This window comes from Porites lutea, chromosome 9 (assembly GCF_958299795.1).
Source record: "Porites lutea chromosome 9, jaPorLute2.1, whole genome shotgun sequence".
In the NCBI taxonomy this organism is placed as follows: Eukaryota; Metazoa; Cnidaria; class Anthozoa; order Scleractinia; family Poritidae; genus Porites; species Porites lutea.
The window spans coordinates 714,495-738,359 of record NC_133209.1 but is presented as its reverse complement, the minus strand read 5'-3'; the positions used below and the strand labels follow the sequence as shown (position 1 = coordinate 738,359).

Sequence of the window (23,865 nt, the reverse complement as noted above, 5' to 3'; positions counted from 1 at the left end):
GTCTACGACGCAGGCTACAATTGTAGTATTCACACAACTTGCAACTACCTGATTTGTTGCCAGGGCCAGGTTAGTTTTAGCGTGAGTAGTAAAACGTGAACTCTTTTTGCAGCAATGTTACCAAAACAAGTTGCAAGTTTTTGTCGCCCGTTTTACCGCACCTTAAAACGTGCTCGTGTAAGGGGGAGGAGGGGAGGGGGGGGGAAGAAGGGACACTCCCTTATTTTACCAAAACGAGTATGTGCCACTGAACAGGGTTTGGTTTTCAGGGTCTTGAGTCTTAAATAGGGTATACAATTTAACAAGTGTCTTGACTGAGGGTTTCTTTTTGGACATATACCAAAAAATATGTTTCTAGAAAAATCTTATTCAGTGATGTCAGTTTAGAAAATTACTTTACTGTGTTTGTGGAACGGATTGAAACAGGGTCATGAAATAAGGTCTCAAGTGAAATGAACGACTATTAGGGGTCAGGGCCCGGGGAGGGAGGGACTGCCATATATGGGCCATATATAGGTATGTGCCGCTGGGAAGGGTATGGTTTTCAAGCAGTTTCAAGCTCTGGGATAGGGTATATAAATCAGAGAGCTTGGGTCTAGAAAACGGTATCATTTTCCAGGAAGCGGATCAATTGTTTGAAGATTTTAGTCATTTTTACTCTAGACTAGGGAAAACGGGAATTACCTCTCAAAAATATTAAAACAATCAAATCGGTTTTGTCAAGAGCTATGACTCTTGGTTTTGTTTTGGCTGGGCTGTGCTAGTGACCTCAATACTTTCTGGAAAACAGCTACTCTAGGATAGGGGGATTTGGGGAGTTTAGTCTAGTGTAGGGTAGCAAAATTCAGCTGAAGTAGTTCTGGTAAAGGTTAACGGTTTCAGGGTCCCAGCGGCACATCCCCACCCAAAAGTTCCTAAAATACCCCTCGGGGGTCAGGGTTTGAACGGCTTGGCGGTACACCTCTACCCAAACTTCCCTTGAGTGTTGATTGTTCATCTGGTATGAACTAGACCTTAGAAGAATTTTTTGCATAACAGAAATATTATTGGGTTCTGTAAACACTAGAGAAGAATGAATGGACAGTCTTTAACTGGTAAAAACAAAAAAAATGCATCACGAGTTTTATTCTTAGGAGTGCGTCACGCGTTCCGTTCGTGGGGAAGGAACGCCTAAGAATGTCTGCGGGGGAGGCTAGAGTTTTACTGGCTCTGAAAGTCACCCGTATATACGCAGTATACGCCATGAATTGAAAAAAGCGCTGTTGCTAGAGACGTTGAAACCCTTTCAGAAATTAATGATGTATTTCCACCCTTAAAAGATCGTTTTCGGAAGAAACTGGTCGATTTGCTTATGTAATTTTATCCCCACTACCCCCAACTTACGCAATGCTGTATTTGCATCGGGGGAATCCCCGAAATATTTTTTCAACTTTCTTTAGTCAAAAGGCTCTGCTAGTCTAGCCTCTGTAGCCTTACAACCTTTCTGCCGACACTTGTGATTCAATATATAAGTTTTTGACCGACCACACTATTAATTAAATGGCTCTATACAAATAACGTGATAGTAAACGGAATGTTTCATGAGGTAATGCTGTTGGCCTACGCTTGCGTTTAACTCAGTGTGGGTATTGAGTTTCGGAAATAGGTCATTGTGAGTGACACTATCCTTTAATAAGTAACTGCCCAGTCAGTCTGTTCGAAGCCTCGCACACTCGCGTAGTCGGGAACTTCGTATCACCAAAATCTTTTTATATCACAGTGTTTTTATCATATCCCGTAGCCGAATTGTCTAGCTGAACCTTTCGTGGTAACATAGGAAAAATCTCACACGTATCTCGGAGTGGGACAGTTTAGAAACCTTGCAGGTCAAGTTGGGCAAGAGGATTATAGCCGCCATGTTGGCGAAATGGGGGCTGCTTTTCATGATAGTTTTGGGCCAAATGGTGAGTACTAAAACCTTCACATCTTCCATTTGGGGGGCAGGAAAGGCACACTGGTACAGATTACTTCCCACTAACCTTCAGCTCTTTTTCTTTAATTGTAAAAAACTGTTGCTTTAAGTCTCTGATATATATTTGCTGACGCATCAAAACGTGTTGTAAACGTTTTGTAGAGAACTTCTACTGCCCGACGTCCTTTCTGAGCTTTTCTGGGGACTCCCTAAACATTAGCAGATTGTAAGACTTATGTTGTTTGATAACGATTTACTCTGATAAGCGATACGTTGAACGTTCCCAAGATTGTTGCGCACATGTGATAACAGGGAAATATTTGTATATATCACACACCTCTCAGTTACCAGGTCTGCTTCGTTAAGCAATAATCATTTCGGTTAACTTAACATGTCATATCTAACGCAGCTGCAACTACTTACTGCCCATCATACTTTTATATGCAAATTACTAGCGCGGCATAAATGAAATATAAAAATATATGTACTGTAGTTTGTTGTGTAGAAAGTGTTTACAATGGATAGTCGCATGAAGATAAGATATTTATATTACTGCCTATATGGCTATTTCATATCTTTTCTGGTTATGAAAGTCGTATTGTAGCGACTTTTGGTAAATTCGTAAAACTGGATAGGAAAATGTAGGCGGTCTATATGAACAGTGTTGTGACGGAAGTTATATCTTTAGCAATGACTTAATGAAGAATTTAAAATATGCTAAACAGGAAGTGGTGCAATATTGCTCGTGGGATGATTGCATCAGTGATTGGTGCGGGCTCTTGGTCTGTAGTCCTTTCTGTTCTAACTCTACCACCACCGCGATATACATTGGTATATGCGTGCTCGCGCTCGACGATCTCTAAAAAAGATCAGAAAACTCGCACTCTTCCTTCCAGTTCCTCTTTCTCCATTCTTTCTGTTGCCTTCTCTATTGAGCACATTTTTTTTCTATTCTATTCCAGTTTACATTTCCTTCTCGAAAAACTTGAGCATGTCCTTCTTTCCTATTCTTTCCGATTTCCGATTTTCGTTTTTACAATCCATCAGAGAAGGAGCTCAACAAGAGGGGGAGATTAGGGGACTGTCAACACCGCAACACCGCAGAAAAAAAAAAAAAGAAACATCGCATCACCGCAAAAACAGTTGACGAAACACGGACAACATTAATCTAACCCATTTTAAATAAACTCCATATAATTGGGGAAGGAGGATCTCGGAGCTGGTTTTGATTTAGTAGAGACTCAGACTGACCTCAAGATTCTAAGAGCTCTATTTCAGTTATGCAGATAAAAAGAATGCATGGTGGCGTGTTAAGAACTTTCCAACGAGTAGTTTCGGATCCGGATTTTTCCCTCTTCATAAAAGAGGGACACAGCCGGATATACACTCTATTGTGGCTCAATTGCCTCGATGTTGCAGCCATCAGGAGCCATTGACGGCGCGCTTACAGAATGAATTAACCATTAATAAAAGTAAAGTGTCAAGAGAGTTTTTACTGAAGTCTCAATGTTCTTAATGTTCCTCGTTTTATTAAGTAACTACGGTCAAATAATAAACCACAACACCGGAAAGGGTCCGCAAGTTATTTCGTTTCACCGTGAGTACCGTAAGTTTAAAATGAGAAACACCGCACACCGTACGGTTTGAGATCAACGCAACACCGCAAGATGGGATTTTATTCACGGCAATACCGCAAAATATTAGCGACACCGCAAATCCCCATGCTCCCCTCCAACAACATTCAGTCGTCCTTCAATGCGTCTGTTCTTCACGCTCTTTGAAGCACCTTGATGTCAGTGGCCACTTCACTGCGTTTACAACGAAACACTAAAAAAAACGGGACCAAAAAAAAAAACGGCATGAAATTGTGTACGTCCTGTCTGAACGCCTGGAACAAGCTACCTTCATGCCAACCTCGTTCCCAGGGTTCTCTCCTATCCGCCCTACGGAGCAAGGAGAGAAACCTGGGAACAAGGTAGGTTTCATGCCTGCAGCAAGGCTGGGGAAACAATGTCTTCTACAACAACCTCTCCCATGTCTTAACTCATTCACATTTTCAGTCAAACTATCCCGTTGTAATGCTAGTCTTTGCACCCGCTGTTTCAGATATTTTTCATCATTTCACTTTTTTACTCATAGGTATGTTTATCGGGAGAACCATTTCCGTGCAAGGCAGGACAGATCCACTGGAAACCCAACTCTACATCAGGAGACCAGTACAAATGTCTGGAGTGCCCTTATTGCTTTAAGGGACAAGAGCCTTCTGTCCCGTGCGGTAGTTCTGTTCCATACAAAACTCCAGTCGACTGTGTAGAATGCCAAAGTGGTAAAACGTACTCAGACGAAGACGGCAAAGAACAGTGTAAAGCGTGTAGGATGTGTTCCGGGAAAGCCATAAAAAAGAACTGTACTGTTTCATCAAACACTGAATGTGATGATAAATGCTTGCCCGGGTATTATGAGGAGCCATTTATCTTCGGATGCCATCCTTGCACAGACTGCTGTAACGATGACAAAGATGAAATCGCAGAGGAATGTGCAAATTCGAAGAAGAAATGTAAGGTTCGTTCAATGCCTTGCAAAAGAGAATCAACGCTGTCTTCAAATGCAGGTACGGTTGGACAATCGACATTAACCGCCCTACAGACAAGTCATAAACCCAGGAAACAAGTGTCTACAATTCCACCTAGCTTGCCTGGGAACAGTCGTGTTGTTGATGATGGTGACAAACTAGCAAACTTTCAAAAAGACAACACTAATGGTGATGATAATACAGTAATTATTACTGTATCAGCAGTGTTTGCAGTGCTAGGGGTGTTAATTGCAATTGTTATAGTGCTGGTCCTCGTATATCAAGGACAAATACCCGTAGATACCGCCTTGTGTCGCTGTGATAGACGTTCAAATGATGACGGTGAAATGGAAGGCTATCACTCTACAACTACGTCACAAGAGCAGCTTCAGCAAGGTAAAAAGTTTTTTTAATACTTAAAATTATTAAAGTGAAACCTGTTTTAAGTCAACTGATATAACACAGTGGGAAAAAGGTCCCAATTGTTATATCGACTGAGAAGTGCCCGCCATAATTCTTTTACGCAGTGGTATTCAGTGACATCATATGTTGATGCATTACTGATACAAGAGGTATAAATACTGAAATAAATACGAACAACTGAGTGACTATCATTTCTCGCAATCACCTCCAAGGATATAAGAGACAAAATATTTAATGACAAAGAAAGGCGAGTATTTTGCGTGAATTCTAATCAGGGGCGGGGTCAGCTGAAATTATGTTGCGGTGTTTTTTAGAATAACTCCACAGCTTAAAACAACATCAACATACTAACCTGGTTATATTTATAGGGTGTATGACACTTACCGAGTTGGAGAGTAATAACCAGGACCTGTTTGACTGGGTGTGCTTGATGCTTGATAGTGGAAAACGATGGTTCAGGTCGGACTATGAACTTTTAGCTGCACAGTACAAGGATATTCCACTTGTTATACGCAACACCTTGAAATCCGAGCTTCAAAGAGGAGAAAGTCCTTCAAGGTTGTTAATGACTAAACTCCAAACAATGAATCCAACTCTTCCTTTATGCGATCTTGTCGGGAAGCTGAAAAAGATTGGACGTAATGACATTGCCAGAAAACTAGCGCCTCATGTGAAGAACAATGTTGAAAACCTACCTGCTTAGGAAATCGTAAAGCTGCCTTTTTCTGAAGTGAAGGTTTATGGTAGTTAAGACATGCAGGTGACAGACAACTGAGTCTGCAGTGGATCAAAGAATGACGGGCTAAGACACATTTGTCATTGAAAAAGGTGCAAATGTTTCCGGTCGCCAAAATCAGAAATCTGTCAAATGACTTTAAGAACAAACACAGGACGAAAAAATAGATTTGCACAAATAGCAAATATGTGGCAAAAATGTGCTATGCCACATTTGCGTACCAGTTTACAACCTTAAAGAGGCCTTCAATGTCGTACATTTTCAATGTCACAGCTACACTTTTAAGGTGCTCTGTCATAGGATTTTCAGTTATGTGCGCATAAAAAAATTATATTTGTTGTTTAATGAAATTTCAAATACTAATGTTAGTTTAGTACAATACGCAAACACAAAAGGTGAGACTTGAAGTCAATAGTATAAACTATAAATGATAAAGAATGGTTTGGAAAATCGAATAAGTTAATATGTTGTAGATAGACTGCGAGCAGTCTCTTAATTTTCTTTTGAGACACTGTAGAATGCGACCACGCGTGAGGGGCAAGCGGCAAAACGGCAAGAAACGGGAGAAACTTACCTTTTCACTTGCCACGCGTGACTCTGAGGAAAAAAGAACGACCTTATAAAAAACGTGGCCCAGCTCCTTTAAGAGCACAACATTATACCCATAAGCAAAAGATTAACACAAAGATGGTTTGTGATTGGGACCTCCAATTTAATTAGTTGATGGGGTCTACTAGAACCTTGAATGGTGCAAGCGCAAGGGAAAACAAAGAGAGAAATAACCTTCAGTCTATCTGCACATTTAGGTCTTCTGACCTTGTCCGTTTGTTAGTCAGCAGAGTCAGAGCCCAAGGAACGATTATTTATTAAGTTGATTCTAATCAAAAGAGGATCTCTTGATATTATTTTATTATTATTTTAAAATATTTGAATGTAGTTCCAGTCTGTTGCAGAAAACATGTGAAATAAATTATTTAAAAGAGCTGTTACTTATTAATGCGTAAAATGAGTTCACAAAAGTGATGCATAAAAAAAACATACGAGTACATACGAGTAACACACGGCTACGTGCGAGTACCAAAAGGATACATACTACTAACATAGGGGTAGTGCGTAGCTGATACACATAAACCTAGTCTTTGCAGTGGAGAGATGTTTTTTGTGATCATAATGACCCATTACCTATTGCGAAATTAAGAGGCTATGTCAAGCTTTTTGATTTCTTTTTGAAAGCCCTTCCGCTCGCTGGGAGACGGATGAGATTTCAGACTGCAGGTCGGTTCTAAAGTGTAACCTCGATTTAACGAAATTCTAGTTATAACGAACACAATGCCAAATATATAGACCAACAAGTAGTTTTAAGCAGCTTTGTTCGCCTGTTAATGAGTATCTAATGCCGTAGCTATACAGGGGCGGATCCAGGATTTTTTCAGGAGGGGGTGCACTCGACACTTGCTCTACTTCAACACCAATAAACCACATAGTTTTTTTTTTGCAGAATACCAGTTGTATTAGAAAACCGCTGGTCATCTCAGGGGGGGGGGGGTGCGCACCCCCTGCACCCTCCCCCTAGATCCGCCCCAGCTATATACAGCTCTTTACTGAGATGCTATTACAACAACAACAACAATGTACGAAGGTATTGCCATTTACATACATGGCATTACCTATTCTCTTAAAAAAGTAAATAATTAATTAGTTAAATCACTTCTGAAATTACATGATCGTGTCTACAATTCATAATCTCAAAAATAAAAGCAGCAACTGATTTACAAATAAATGGATCAATACTGTTAAATAGGAACAAAATTTTTGATTTTACATCTAAGTCGTTCAAAAAGTTATATTTGTTAATGATTTCATGAAAAAATTTGTTGCGAAGCGTATAGTACAGAGTGCAAGAAAACATAACAGTAAATTATTGTTCAGATGCTGCAATGCTGGGTTTTTTAAATACCTATACCTCGCGATAACGAACATTTGTTTGTTTTTTTCGGAAACTCGTTAACTTGAGGTGTTCGATATGACGAACCCTAGATATAACGAACAAATTTCGCCAGTCCCTAAGCACGAAGTTCCACTACGAAGACGTCAGACACGAATGCATTGTGGGATGTGGGAAAGCCCCTTCAAAACATTTCGAAGGGTCCCACTTCTGATTCAAAAAATGGGTGAGAGAGCTGTTATTTCAAGGTATCGTAAATTTATATTTTCGTTATCCGAGGCACTTTCAAAGCGTGATTTAACTTCACTGAAGCATCTGTTATGTGACGTGTTAACAGTGAGGGAAATAGAGAATATAAATGACCCAATGGATCTATTTTGTACTCTCGAGAGAAGATGTATTCTTGGCAATGATAACTTCGGTCTCCTGAAAGACCTTTTCAAACAGATACATTGCCAGGACCTTGTCAATAAAATAAACGATTTTCAAGGAGAGAAGACCAGTAAACGTGGTTTCGTCCGCAGTAATAAAACCAAGCCAACGGATCAGCGAACACGATTATGTCCACTGAAAGCGGAAGACCTTCCGGATTGTAAAAAGCGTCCAAGGAGTGATTCTCAGGTACCATTTTGTGGTTTTTAAACATATAAGGTGTGATTTTTAAAACAGATAAGGTTCCTTGTTAAAATACAAAACCTTATCTGTTTTAAGGGGTGAGGAACAACTTTGCCTATAAGAATGTGTGTGGTATTTTCTGTAGTTTGGCAGGAGTGTAGAATCATAGCCTGCGCGTGACAGGCGTACAAAATCATAGCATACCGTAAAATTCCGAAAATGGGCCCCCGGGCTTAAATTTGTCAAAGGCCCTTTTTGAGGGGCTTATGTACGGAGGGAAATTTAAGTTTCAAAATCGATTGGGCTAGCCTTACAGCTGGAAGTAAAATTTACCGTTTTTCTTTGTTTTACTTTGTATTTGAGGGCAATTTTCCAAGTGCAAGCCCCCGGGGGGCTTATATTTGGAGGGGCGATTTAATGGCGGGTTTTTTGCGTTACCAGTTTGGGGGGCTTATATTTGGAGGGGCTTATATATGGAGGGGCTTATATATGGAGGGGCTTATTTTTGGAATTTTATGGTGTTGTCTGAAGAGCTATCCCATTAAATATCTCCCCCGAACCGCCGCCGCTCTAGTCTCCCACACAGGCGCTTTTAGGGGAGCTCGTATTTTGTCCCTCCCTCGAAAATCGCCTGGGTGGGAGGCTATCGCCGCTCCGTTACGGAAACGGTGGATCCACAAGATCCACCCTGATCCACCCGGCTTAGAACCCCTATTTTGTATACTACTGTTACCTCACAATAAAATAAAATGCTTGAAAGACACTTTTAATTAAAAAACCGTCACCTCGCTCTATATGAACACTATGTGTCCGTCTTATAGAGAGATATCATCTTATGGAAAGTCAACTAAAAGGAGTAAAGAAAAGAAGGGACCAACTCTAATATCCGTTTTAGGTGTCTGCCTTATAGAGGTGTCGGTCCGTTTACAGAGCCGAATGTATAACTTAATTGTATCTATGGTGTTATTATAACAATTAATAGTCATGTCATGTAGTCTAAAGTTTAACTCTTTTCAGTGCTTGTTTCAGTCCATACAACTAAACACTATTTATCTGTTGTTATTAGTTTCAAGGATCAAGCCGGTGGGAAACATTGAAAGGTATTTTATAGTTAATTTTTTATTGATTTATCTTTTATTCGTAGTATGAACAATTCAAGGTGGATTAAAACAACTTGTTGACATAACGGAGACTAGATGCATAGAAACTGGGTGAGTTTGGGTTTCCGTAAAAGAAAACTATTGACGTAACCAAGTCTATATACTAGCCTGTGAGGGGAGGCGGGGGGGCTCTGTACACAGGCTATCTATATGCATAAACAACTAGAAGCGATACTTCCGTGACTATATGCACGAAAGTGCTTTACACTGTATTACATTGCATGAATCATGTATTTTGGGAGTCCAATAAGTAGAGAATTGTAATTTGTCTAGTTAATTTAGGGTGAAAAAAAAAATGTATGAACACTTATTTTTCGTACTGTGAACCGATACATAAGCCCTTATCTTGGCTATGTTTCTGACTTACAAACAGAACTAATAAGTTTTACCGACGAAAATCAGAAAATCGTACATAACAATCACCAACTAAATTAGTAACAAGTGAAGGACTATGTTGGAACAGTTCAGCTGAACAGTTAGAACGTGGCGAGCAAATAATTAATGAATTTTGCGTTGGAATGCATTTTCAACGCATTTGAAATGCTTTAAAATCAAGAGAGGATAAAGGCGACAGAGAAGGCATCCTCCGTACACACCCTATTCCATAGGTAATTCGTCTCGAGTTATTTTTAAGACCACAGATCCCAAGGGGGATTGGATAACAGCCAATCACATAGCGCGAATGTGTTCCGCGTGGATGACCCACGCTCAGAGCCACGCGTCCTTCACGAATTGAGGCAGAAAAAAATGGCGGAAGACGCGGAGAGCGATATTGCTATTCGTTTTGTCGACGAAAACGAGAGATTTCTGCTAAAGCTGTGTCAGCGAAACGAAAATTAAAAAAGAATCGCCCTTCCTCTCTTGCATAGAGCTAACAGTACACCAGGGAAATCCTTAACACACTGAATATTCTCTCAGGATCATTTATAATTTACAGTCTGAAGAGAGCAATTTCTGGTTTGATATTTATTCTTTCATTAGTCTTTTATTATTCAACAAAAATAACACTTGGCGTCCTATAATAATAATGACAATTTAATAACTTTTAGAGCGCTATTTACATTCACTGATCAACAGCGCTTAACAACTTAAAAAACTACCATAAAATTCAAATTTATAAAACTAATTACATGTACATGAATATTACTTGCTACTTACTTTATTGTACATACGACCGGTTTCAATAGACCGGCGAAATTTCTCATTTTGTTTAAGCACTGAGGTTACGATAACTTCGAGTTAAACTGATTTCACGGGTTGTCAAAGAGTCGAGCGATTCCCTTTTCCCAGGTGAGCGCCGACTCATTTCGCTTGAATATTCAGAAATGCTCTCGATCTCTTTACGCTTTCATTGCCTTTCGCCCGACATGTTTTGCACGGCGTTTAGTCATGCAAAACCTCCACGAAACCTCCACGCAGCGCGCGAGGTACCGATTCTTAAAATAACTCGAGACGAATTACCTATGGAATAGGGTGTATATGGGGAATGCCTTCTCTGTCCCCTTTATCCTCTCTTGTTTAAAATGCATTGCAACGTGTCTTTTGATTCGTAACGCATTTGCAACGTTTGCCATGAATGCGGGCAACTTTATCAAATGATTAAGAATGATTTTCCAACATCGTTGAAAGCATTGGCAATGTTTCCATTTTTTTTTTTTTTGCGTGATGATAGAAATAATAGCGAAAGGTCAACATGGGACACGTAGTCACTCCAACATGTCCTTTTTACAATGCGCTGAAAATGGTCCGGTTACACTTAAATCGGCATATTGACTAGACACAACTCGCTTCGTCGAACAAACGGGCCCTTAGTCCGTATGGACCGAAATCGAAAGTACAGTATTTTCAGTACTTGGAAACAATGATATAAATAAAGCCTTAACAACCAATAGTAGAAAATAATATACTTTGAGCAGGAAAAAAACAAAGTCGCCAAGGAAGATTATGATCACGGCAGTTTTAGTAGTTTACATTGAAATGAAAACATTTTTTACTATATTGCAGCCTCAAATTGCATTGCATCATACAACAGAATGTTTAATGTGGTGTGACATATCCAAAATGTTCCTGTGATAGCATCAACCAACCATTGTTATTTTTCACCTTGATATCATTTTACGGTTCGTGATGTAACATTTTCCAGATTTTCTACCTTGGTATCATTTTACTACCGTGATGGACCATTTTCTACCTTGATATCATTTTACTACCGCGATCAAACATTTTCTACCTTGATATCTTTTACTACCGTGATGGAACATTTTCTACCTTGATATCTTTTTACTGCCGTGATGGAACATTTTCTACCTTGATATCATTTTACTACCGTGATCAAACATTTTCTACCTTGATATCATTTTACTACCGTGATAGAACATTTTCTACCTTGATATCATTTTACTACCTTGATGGAACATTTTCTACCTTGATATCATTTTACTACCGTGATCAAACATTTTCTACCTTAATATCATTTTACTACCGTGATAGAACATTTTCTACCTTGATATCTTTTTACTACCGTGATCAAACATTTTCTACCTTGATATCATTTTACTACCGTGATCAAACATTTTCTACCTTGATATCATTTTACTACCGTGAACAAACATTTTCCAGCACCTTGATATCACTTTACTGCGTTTTTAGGTTCCATTGGATAACATTGCCAACGCTTTAAAATGCATTGGGAATGAGTTGAAACATGTGCATTCCAGTGTTTCAGAACGCGTTGTGAATTAAAAATGGATGAACGCTATTTCCATTAAGCCCGGTTTTCCCAAATAGGGTCACGCTTTATTCCAATTTGATTTATTAATAAGCTTAATCAGGTTTCTAGTCAGCCTGGTTTGTAGTGGTCTATGTCATGGGCTACGCAGCAGATACAGCCTAATGCTGAGTGCCATGCCTGACAATGTTGTTATTGTCGTTTTTTATGTCCGTGGGCAAGTAACCGCAGCTACCTTCCTATTTCGCGGGAACAGAAATAACGATAATGACATTGAAGTACCGATAATGACATCGCCATTACAAGAGCAGCTGGACGAAGGTAAAATGTTTAACACAAACTATTGATCAGATGTTACGGCTTGGAATAAAAATATACCTGTTACTAAAGTACAAGATACTTGTAGTAAGCACCAGGTTACTCTTTTTTGCATGACAAAAAAATATATTAACGTGTACAATGTCCTAGCTATTGGCCTGATGTTATCGTGGATAATGGCCCGAACCTATTTACATGCGCGTTGGTTATGTTTTTGAATCGCGTTTTTCGGCAAGAATGGTTTAACCGATTTCTATGATTTTTGGCATCCTTAATAAAGAATGGTCGAACTTTGGGAAAATGTTATTTATTTTCTTGTAGGTATAAAAACGTTTGAGATATCGGCATCTATTTAAAACCGCATTTTTACAAAAAATGTCAATAATTTCGAAACTCCTAAGACAGATTTTTCTCTAACTTCTCCAGATAAGCCTCAGAGCTATATAGTCAAATTTAAAGTTAAAATGCAACGCTAACGCATTTGTGAAAGCTGCCGCACGAATAGTGCGAAACTGCCGGCGGACTATCTCCTATCTGCAAGGGTTCTCTTTCCCAAAGCTTCAGTTCCAAGAAACTGAATAATCAAAAACATACGGCGAATACAGTTCGCAATACAAGAAGAACAACTTTATGCTGAATGCGGGGCAAGATAAAAGAATTTCTTTTTATCAAACTTACTTTGTATTTGTTCCTCTCTTTTCGAAACCTATCTTAACAAGGTAAATAATATTATCTACGAAAAACTCTCAAGAGTTTTTAGCGTCGCAGGTTTCCGTTTTGAGGAGAAATAAAGCCACCAACTCCAGTACTTGTAACCGTCCATTTTTCAGCTGTACTGAAAGCCCTTGTGCTTGGTAATTTATTCAAAGGTTTTTAGACTTGACATCACATTCGCACGGAAAGTTTGCCACTTGGGAAAGTGAAGAAAATATGACAATCGTCTTATTCTTTTCATTATCCCCAATGGCAAAATGCCCGTGCGAATGTGACGGCAAATCTTTCAAACTTGAATAAATTACTTAATACAATGGTTTTCGTTGCAGCTGAAAGTGGATCGGTTGAAGTACTGGAGTTGGTGGCTTTATTTCTCCTCAAGACGGGAACCTTCAGTGCTGAAAACTGGTAGGAGATTTCCGTAGATGTTATACTGTGCTTTGTTGAGATTTTTTGCGAAAAGAAAAGGGAAAATACACAGTAACTTTGATAAATAGAAGAAGAAGAAGAAGAACCTTTATTAATTTATACCGCTCAGGGTAGCCCCTTCAGACGAAAAAGCTGTCTGTTATCAATGGGAGCCCTGAGCAACAACGCACAAAAACACACTAAACATATAAACATTACACTAATACAGGTAATAATATAAATAGAAAACTGTTTTCAATTAAAAGGTTAATATCATTAAGATAAAAGAGTGCAACCATAATAATAGAAGGATCTTTTTGCAATTTCAGTTCTCACAGCAGGCGGATGTAAGAGGTTGCTTTGTCTAGTAGCGCGCGCATGGATTGTATTATTACGTTTAAAATATTGTTTAAAATACTGGGGACATTGACCTTGCAGGCATTTCTTAACGAGTTTAAAAAGAGATTGATGTCGGCGCTCCTCCAAGGTGGGCCATTTCAGAACGTCCAATGCCTGCTTGCTGCGCACAGTACAAGCCACTATCCTAGCAGCCCGGTTTTGGAGGGCTTCAAGCTCTTGTTTACGACCTTCCCCGCAACAGCCCCACACACTTACACAGTATTTAGTAGAAGTTATATAGTAGAAGTTATTTAATCTAACCTCACATTCAGGATAAAGTTGTCCTTCTTATTTTGCGAAATGTAATCACCGTAGGTTTCTGATTAGTCAATTTCTTGCAACTCAGTGAAGCTTTGGGCAAGAGCACTCTTGCAGATAGGAGATAGTCCGTCGGCAGTTGTCCTCTACTAAGTTGTGTGTCAGCTTTCACAAATGTGTAAGCGTTGCTTTTTAAGGTTAAATTTGACCAGCTATTTGTGCAGCGAGTTCTACGGTCACGATTCACTTCGAACTTGTAGATACAATACTAGGAGGCTCTGAGGCTTATTTGGCGAAGTTAGAGAAAAATCTGTCATAGGATTTCGAAATTATTGACATTTTTTGTAAAAATGCGGTTTTAAACATATGCCGATTTCTCAAACGTTTTTATACCTATAAGAAAATAAATGGCATTTTCTTAAAGTTCGACCATTCTTCATCAAGGATGCCAAAAATCATAGAAATCGGTTTGCGTTTTGCGATTCAAAAACATACCCAACGCGCAAATAAATAGGTTCGGGCCACCTTAAACTTGTAATATAACACGGGGTAGCTAATTGGTGTACAGAGATTTTGATGGTCATTTTGCTACCAGTTCGGCATGGGTCGAATTCATGACTCAAGGAAGCCTGTTAGGCCCTCTCTTATTTTTAAAATATAATTTGTATTAATGACTTTTCAGTTGGCACTTCCTCACTTCGTCTCTATGCAGATGACACAACTCAGTACGCAGCTCACGAGTCTCCCGATGTAATTGAATCTACCTTGAATCGTGATGTTATAAAATTGACCCAGTGGATTTCCCGATTTATTTACAAGGCAATTAAGACTCAGGCAATGACTCTGGGTAAATTCCAGTTCAGACCATTGACATCGAGTCTACTCTTAAAATTCTAGGCGTCACTATGGACGAGAACCTGTCTTACAAGTCTCATGTGGACATTTTACTAAAAAACTCTTACGCTTAAATTGCGGCATTGTGTAGAATAAAGCATATTAGTTCCTTCAATTATGATCACCTTATACTGACAAAGCCTATGTGCTAACGAACTTAGAATATTGTTTTCCACTGCTGCTAGGTATTTCGAGAACACTGTACAACAAACTTGAACATGTCAATCATTATGCATTAAGAAGTATTTTATACTTAGGGAACTTAGACACTTACGATGTCTGCCTCAATGAGCTCACTAGAGCAAAGACACATTGAACAGTCACTGATGGTTTTTTCCAAAGTTTTAGGATCCATGGCCCTCACTATATTTCTACAGTCTCACTTAAAATTGTTGGGACACTTTACTGTCTTGTGGCTCTCCCAATGTTGGCGTAAGGAGAGAGCAGAGACAATCGAGAAGGGAATAACAACGTTCAGTGGAAGTGTCCCAACTATTCGCGCAAGTCCCTTGCAACGCGAGTATAAATAAGAGCTCCACATCTCATTTCTGCCCACTTAGCGTAAGAATCCATTCGCTCTGTTAGCCGATTCTTGTTTTATTAAGATGACTGACGAACCGTTCACGCCCCAGCCAATGTTACACAGGCTCCAGCTCTGCTTCAAACAGCCCAATCGCCAGTACAATGTGGATGACTGACTTTCCCTCGCGTGTGTTTCGCTGGCGCTATACTCCCAGTTTGTTTACTGCCCTTCCCATGGCTCCCGCAAGGTTTTTACTAGTGAATATTTAGCTCTTGTTTTATCCAGTAGCGGTGTTATTCGTTCTTTGCCTCGCTATCTACGGTTTGTGCAGTGTTCTTCCCAGGGCGGATAAAGGTTGGGCGGTGAAACGAGCGCGTCCGAGCAAAAAGGAGTGATGCAGTGGACTGGGACTCTGCTTAGAAATGTCGCTTGTTTTCGACTTCGGTCAGGGCTTGCGATGTTGCGATGTGGTTTGTACATTAGATACTGCCGCTGTCACTGAATTATGGCAGCTTGATTTATTTTCTTGCACTTCTTCCTCGTTCCTTTGTGCTGGTACGCTGTCTCCGAGAGGCAAATGTTGCTATTTTTTGCGGGAGGTTTAGTTGGAGTAGACAAACATCTCTTTCAAAGGGTTTCTTTTATTACTTCCATGACTCTACCACTGAATTATATTTTCGTTCTGCTACTCGCCAATGTCGATGTTATTTCAAAACAAAAACAACTAAGTACTGTCTAAAACACGAAGGAAAATCTCATCCATGTCATCCAAGGCAAAACTAAATGACAGCGGATCGTGTTTCATTATTTTATAAATGCGTGCAGCTCGCGCAAGGTGAAATTATGCTAATTTCAATCACCATCATCCTTCTTTTTAATTTTGAAAAAAACATCTCATACGTCTTTCTGTTTGTTCGAAACTTCAAAATTAGTTTCCCCTCAGTTTTTACTGTTTACCTTGTTTAGTTTTAGAGAGAAAAACTGAGAAAAAACCTTACAACTAACCTCAATAAATTTTGTTTACATGCGGTTGCCGGATTTGCAACGCATTGCGCGAATCGCCATGGCGCGTTGCACCCGAGAAGCAAAGTTTGAAGAAGTACAACGCCACTATATCAATATATATCAATCTAATTTTCTGTTATGTTATATAAAATTTATCCCCCTTTAACATATGTAAAAATTGAGGTTAAGAAGTGTTAAGCTTTTGCAAACGAAACGCTGAAAGACGATTAGGTGATATTAAGTGGAAGGAGGAGGTATTCAACACTTTCAAATTAAACTCAAATTTTGGCATTATACGACCAACAAGTTTGACTTCTAGACGTACAGACACAAACATATGAAACTGTTTATTCATATTGTTATGAAACGAATTTATCTATTTGACATTGTAGCCTGAAATTACAGAAAGAAAATAGGATTTCCGGTTTGCAAAAAGGAAAATTTCGCCGGCCTTGAAGCGCACCGGAAGCGCGGAAAGAGCGCTCGTGCCAGTCCTACTCCGCATCACACATTAAATGAAGAGCGGAGCGCTCGTTTCACCGCCCAACCTTTATCCGCCCTGGTTCTTCCCTCGGCCCCCCGTAAAGTTTCAGTGCTTTCCCTTCGGCTCCCGTAGCTTGTTGCACGCTTTCGCTGTTAGTAACTTATGTTTTTTCGTGTTTTGCCTCGCAAACACTGGGTTAATGCAGTGCTATTCCCTCGGCTCCCGTAAAGTCTGTTGCACGCTTTTGTTTAATTTGTTTTATTCAGTAACTTTTGTTTTGCGTGCTTTGCGTCACAAACATCGGGTTTGTGCAGTGCTTTTCCTTCAGCTCCCGTAAAGTCAGTTACACGCTTTTGTTACGCTTTAGTAAGAACTTTGTTTTGCGTGTTTTATTCGGTAATTTTTGTTTTGCGTGTTTTGCCTCACAAACACCGGGTTTGTGCAGTGCTTTTCCCTCGGCTCCCGTAAAGTTTGTTGCATGCTTGTGTTTAACTTTGCTTTATTCAGTATTTTTTTGCTTTGCGTGTTTTGCTTCACAAACATCGTGTTTGTGCAATGCTCTCCCTTCGGTTCTCGTAGTTTGTTGCACACTTTTGTTGCCCCCCCCAGGGATTTCGCCCAGAGGCGAAATCCCGAGGAGGCACCCTAGTAACTCGCGCGTATATTAAGAACAGTACTTATAGTTCAAATATACAGTCAGTATACTAGAAAAAATCTCGATTTGCTCGAACTGGGGCCGCGAGGAATCGGTAGGTAATGATGACGTTTCTATTGTTTGCGCCCGCAAGTACGAAATGGTTAGGATGACGTAAAGACAGAAAATCCAGAAGGGACCGCTCAGGTAGATTTTGTGACATTTATTGTGCAGTCATACTTCGACACTCTTCTGCGTTACGCAGTGACATTCTGTGGAGCAGTTGTTTTGAAAGTTATGGACCAAAAGACACTCGTTAAGCGCAGTGGAGGTTATAAAGTGCGTCTAAATGTGTAGAAATATAAACACTTGGAGAGTTTGCCAGACACGAGTTCACAAATCTTTGATTTACATTGGAAACCTTGCCAGACACTCTTTCTCTCTCTTTGACCGGAATAAGACTCAGCCCCAAACAAGCAAGACGAGTGAACAACGGCTAGCTTATCACTAGCAGATTGATGGACATTTACAGAAATTCGCCGACAATCAAATTCTGTGCTGACTTATTCCCTGCTCACAGATGTCCTTCCGTTATAAAGTTTCAAATCAGAGACTAGAATGCGCTAGCGTGAATCGATCAAACGTCCTTTTAATTTCTTACTTTCCGGCAAATAAAATGAACTGAAGAAATAGCGAAAAATTCAACTTCTAATTAAATCTTTTCTTATGGTTTAGAATAAACTATTCTCGAAACTGAGAATGTTTTGATCAAAGCTGTGTAAATCGAGCTGAAACTGTGCTTGGAACCTTGCGTTTCCTGTATTTATAGACGGTACACAATAGATTTGGCGGGATGCGGGATTTGGCTATTTTTCGTGGTGATACGCGGGATGTGGGAATTTTAATAACCAGCGGGAGCGGGATTTCCTATAGTTATGGGGATGGGATGCGAGAATCGTAACGGAAAATAGCGGGATACGGGAATTTAGTTTTGTCGTGACTAATGATTTATTGAATTTATGAATATATGAAAATCATATATGTGAACTGTGGAGCGAAGAATTAAATGAAGGATGGTCATCGCAGTTTCATACGCAACTTTTGCATTCTTGTACGGGATTCGAACCCTTGACCTCTGCGATATCGGTCGTGATCGGTGTAAGCTAACAAGCCAACTGGGAGCATGTCGTTGAATTGGTTCGTTCTAAACCCGTGAAAGGATGATGATGAAGTTATGAATATATGAAGATCATATATGTGAACTGCGGAGTGAAGAATTAAATGAAGGATGATCATCATTTAATTCTTCATTTAATTTATATATATTTATTATATATTTATATATATAATTTATATAGAGAGAAAGCCGTTTACATAAAAACCCATAAAACGGCCATAAATCGGGCCGTGGACTACACAGGATGGAGAAGCAAACTTCCTGCTTGGAAGGGTGTCCGCATTTGGGCCGGCGTGCTATTCGATTCAATATCAGGTTTATGTTTTCATAAAAGAGGCCATTTTTTCAGTCTTTACAACCAGTGTGCTTATGTACATTTTCCATGTCCTACACTCCACGTAAACAATTGACAGAATTGGCTTCATCGCCTGATGGAAACTAGCAACAAAGCAGTCGAATTATCGTGAGACAGACAGATAACATCAGTCTACTTAATTCCAAAAATACAGGACTTAAAATATCGAAGTAAACATGTACGATGCGCAGACGAAAAAATAAGCAAAACAGAAAATAAAGTTAAGAGCGCTAATTGTGATGTCGAGAACCTTGACCATCAAAACTGAAAATTGTTAGAAGGTAAGTCTTATATAACGTCTATTTCAATAATCAAGCAAAAAATCTCTTTAAAAAATGGGACGGGATCGGGATTCGGGCGTAAAATAGGGTGGGATGGCGCGATTAAGAAGAAAAAAAGGCGGGAAAGCGGGATTTAAGAACCCCTATTGTGGACCCTCTTTATAATTATCTCACCATTGTATGGAATATGTGTGAAAATCTTCATTATGAATCGGTATATTTCAAAGAGCTACGCAACCAGCAAGAATACTATTGACCGACAATATACAGAACGGGGGCAGCTGTAGTGTCAACTATTACTAGTTTTTAGTAATTTATGTTTCGTGCTCTTTTCTCACCTACATCGGGCTTTTGCAGTGCCTTTCCCTTCGGCTCCCCACAAGTTTACACCCTTTTGTTCTTCTTTGTTTTATTCAGTTTGCTTTTGTTATGCGTGCTTTGCCCAAAAAGCTCCGGTTTGTGCAGTGGTTTTTCCTCGGCTCCCCTCGAATTTGCACGCTTAATTTTTTGCTTTGTATTATTCAGTTTTAATTTTGTGTTCTGCGTTCTTTCCCTTACTAATTTAATCTTCCTTCGATTCCCGTAAAGTTGGTGGTCAATCTGTTCGGCGTGTTTTGTTTTACACTGTTTACAGTCGTGTTATTTCCTCGGTCCCTGTAGATTTTGAATGATTTTGTTTTCATTTCCATTTTTCTGTAATTTGGTATGCGTGTTTCGCCACGCGGCCTCCAGTTCTGCGGGTTTACTCCCTTGTCACCTACGGGGACAAGGCTTTTTCAGTTTGTGCCCCTAAACCGTGGAATTCACTACCATTAGATTTGCATAAGTCACCATCTTTAACTGGTTTTAAGAAAGAATTGAAAACATATCTTTTTAGGCAGTTTTTAGAGAGTGGGTCATTGTCTTTGTTAACTTTATGATTTTAAGACCTGTAATATAATGATTGTAAATAGATTTTTAATATAAGATGAAATGACGAAATTCAAATTGATCATCAACTAAAAAGTGCTCAATGGGTTTACAAGAGCTTTGAATAGATACGTAGACCTAAACTAGGTCAAAAACACTTAATTGCTACTCAGAGTTTCATGCTTCATGAGAAGCAATCATCAGGCAACTGCCAAAAAGAAACAATACATGGCGTTTTATGGTGATTTAGAGTGATTTTGAAAAAAACGGTAGCGATTCATAATAGGCTGGGTTGCATAGCAACGGATAAACAATTTTCAGTAAACCGCTGAGAAAGAAAAAATAAAATACGTCTTACAGGCTTAAGGTGGCTCCGTAATTAATACAAGAGCATTTAGCTGTGACAAATTTTCCGTCATTACTTTTTGGTTTTTAACGCGATGGCTGCGAAACTTTGCAAAGAATAACAGATATCATTCGGCAATAATACGAAATATTCCGATTTCATTGATGGTAAATATTTCTTGAGAAATTAGCGCTTAAAAGGACCCTTCTGTTCAAAGAAAATCGCGTCTAGTAAAAAATTTTGCTGATATTTTTTACTGAAATTTCTGGTATCGGCTTTAATTGATATAATAAATATGCCAGAGGAATTTCAGAAAAATCGTTGGAGCAAAATTCCGTAACTAAAAGTCGCTCAAAATTCAGCTGTGAAATTGTTTTGGAATTTCAAAAATAAATTACCATCAGGAAGAAGGAGCCACTAGTTTGAATTTTCGGGACAAGTAAATTCAACGTTTGCTAATTCTTAAAAAAAGAGCCGATTGCCTATCGTGTTATTCTTGAAAAAGTACTTTTTAGTTTTAGAAGCACTATAAATTGCTCCAACCTTGCTCTGAAGTAGAATGACTTGTTCTTCGACATTTTTAAAATATCCCTTGACAGTTTTGGCTCAAACTCCTGCTGCATACATTTTGATGTATTGCAATACATTTTCAACGACTTTTACTGCTGTTCGTTGCTTCCAACTCAGGAAAAAAGTATTGAGATTGGACGCTTCCTCGTATCAGAGCTCAGACAGAACTGTCCAGCACCTTTGTTTATGACTACAAAATGAGCACGGGCGGCGGTTCTGCGAGGAATTCGCACCTCAGCCAGGGGGGACGAATGACAATGATGCCCATGACTGTGAACCGATCTGTATAAACATGTATTGTAGAGCAAAACCTAATAATCAAGAATAAAATACCCATTCATTGAAGGAAGGAGTGACAAAAATTTCAGAGTTGTAAATTTAATCACAGGCAGTATTTTTGCGATAATTTTATTTTGCACTGTGATGTTATTCGGTTCACAGGCATGGTCGTTCGTCCCCCCTGGGTGAGGTGCGAATTCCTCGCAGAACCGCCGTCCGTGCTCATTTTGTAGTCATAAACAAAGGTGCTGGACAGTTCTGTCTGAGCTCTGATACGAGGTAGCGTCCAATCTCAATACTTTTTTCCTGAGTTGGAAGCAACGAACAGCAGTAAAAGTCGTTGAAAATGTATTGCAATACATCAAAATGTATGCAGCAGGAGTTTGAGCCAAAACTGCCAAGGGATATTTTAAAAATGTCGAAGAACAAGTCATTTTACTTCAGAGCAAGGTTTGGAGCAATTTATAGTGCTTCTAAAACTAAAAGTACCTTGTAAAGAATAGCACGATAGGCAATCGGCTTTCGTTTTAACAATTAGCAAACGTTGAATTTACTTGTCCCGAAAATTCAAACTGATGGCTCCTTCTACCTGATGGTAATTTATTTTTGAAATTCCAAAACAATTTCACAGCTGAATTTTGAGCGACTTTTAGTTACGTACTTCTGCTCCAACGATTTTTCTGAAATTCCTCTGGCATATTTATTATATCAATTAAAGCCGATTCCAGAAATTTCAGTAAAAAATATCAGCAAAATTTTTTACTAGACGCGATTTTCTTTGAACAGTAGGGTCCTTTTAAGCGCTAATTTCTCAAGAAATATTTACCATCAATGAAATCGGAATATTTCGTATTATTGCCGAATGATAACTGTTGTTCTTTGCAAAGTTTCGCAGCCATCGCGTTAAAAACCAAAAAGTTATGACGGAAAATTTGTCACAGCTAAATGCTCTTGTATTAATTACGGAGCCACCTTAAATAATCACGTTATTTAGAAGAAGTTGCAGACATGCAAAGAAATTTCTTCCGAATAACACTCCCTCGGAAGCATTTGAAAGTTTTTGTAGCAGATGGCCAAATTACGCGAGCACTAGAACTGAACCAGTTTCAGCATAAAAATTTACGTGGTTTCGTTTTTAAGGATTTAACCATTATTCTTCTATATTTCTTACAGTTCTGTGTCCTTTGAATGCACTAAAATCCCGTTCATTAGACGCTTACGAAAGGGTCTGGAAGCGACTGGACACAAAGCCTAAAGGAACAAAAAAAGGCGACTTTAAAACTGTAGCTGAAGCGTTCGGGTTTAAACAGGAAGATATCTGGGAACTAGAAAAGGAGTTTAAGACACCTGGATCGGGAAGTCCTTCAAGAGTGCTGCTAGAGGCCCTGGAAGCTAGACTACCCAATTTAACTGTATTTGAATTTATAAAAGTGTTGAATAAGAAAAAAATTGAAAGGCAAGATATCATTGACATCCTAAAAGATTACCTTTATAAATGAACATCGCTTTTTCACATGGGAGTGTCCAGCTGAGTGCATTGCTATTGTAAAATGGTAAAGCCCAAACAAGTAAGGTAGGTCCCATTGGTGCGACGGCTCACACAACCACAGGAAACTCAATATGGGGAAGCACAAGTAGCCTTCAAGGAAGCGGAGTTTGTAATCTCTTCCCAGACGTAATCTTTCGTTTGTCATGAATTGATGTTTTTTATGAACAGGAGCTCTGCCTTAATGATATACAGTTTTTTATTCAAAATGGTCTTTTCAATCAATTTTGTTAATAGTATTTTATGTCTATTGTATTGTCAGTTTTATTGTATTGTATTTCCAATGAGTTGCTTGAACTATGGGAAGTGCTAGTCAATTCCACGCTGTCATGAAGTATCTCCTTTAGACAATAAATAAACAAGTCACACGACATTTGGATCAACTTAGAAACGCAGCCAAGTTCTCCTTGTGCCGAGATTAGAGCACCGCCTTTCACAGCCTCATTTTTAATCTACGGATAGAGGTTTATTTAGCTTTTCTTAAGAATTGTAGGTTTTTTTTCCTTTACCAATAAACAAGTTACCTGGCACAAGTTTGCATCGACTTAAAAAAGCAGTTTTTTCTTGTGCCGAAATTGGAGCATCGCCTTTCACAACCTCTTTCTTAATCTACAAATGGATGTATTTTAGGCTTT

The 23,865-nt window shown here is 39.1% G+C and overlaps 2 protein-coding genes across 2 annotated transcripts; both read left to right on the top strand.

The window, feature by feature from the left end:
• Positions 1-1,664: 1,664 nt before the first annotated feature.
• Positions 1,665-6,724, top strand: LOC140948971 (uncharacterized). The gene is made up of 3 exons (XM_073398230.1): positions 1,665-1,943; positions 4,091-4,919; positions 5,315-6,724. The coding sequence occupies exons 1-3, from the start codon at positions 1,896-1,898 to the stop codon at positions 5,647-5,649; spliced, it is 1,212 nt and encodes a 403-aa protein (XP_073254331.1). The 5' UTR covers positions 1,665-1,895; the 3' UTR covers positions 5,650-6,724.
• A 1,116-nt stretch (positions 6,725-7,840) lies between these two features.
• Positions 7,841-23,844, top strand: LOC140948972 (uncharacterized). Its single transcript, XM_073398231.1, has 4 exons — positions 7,841-8,248; positions 9,309-9,342; positions 12,353-12,451; positions 22,858-23,844. The coding sequence occupies exons 1-4, from the start codon at positions 7,850-7,852 to the stop codon at positions 23,181-23,183; spliced, it is 858 nt and encodes a 285-aa protein (XP_073254332.1). The 5' UTR covers positions 7,841-7,849; the 3' UTR covers positions 23,184-23,844.
• Positions 23,845-23,865: the final 21 nt, after the last annotated feature.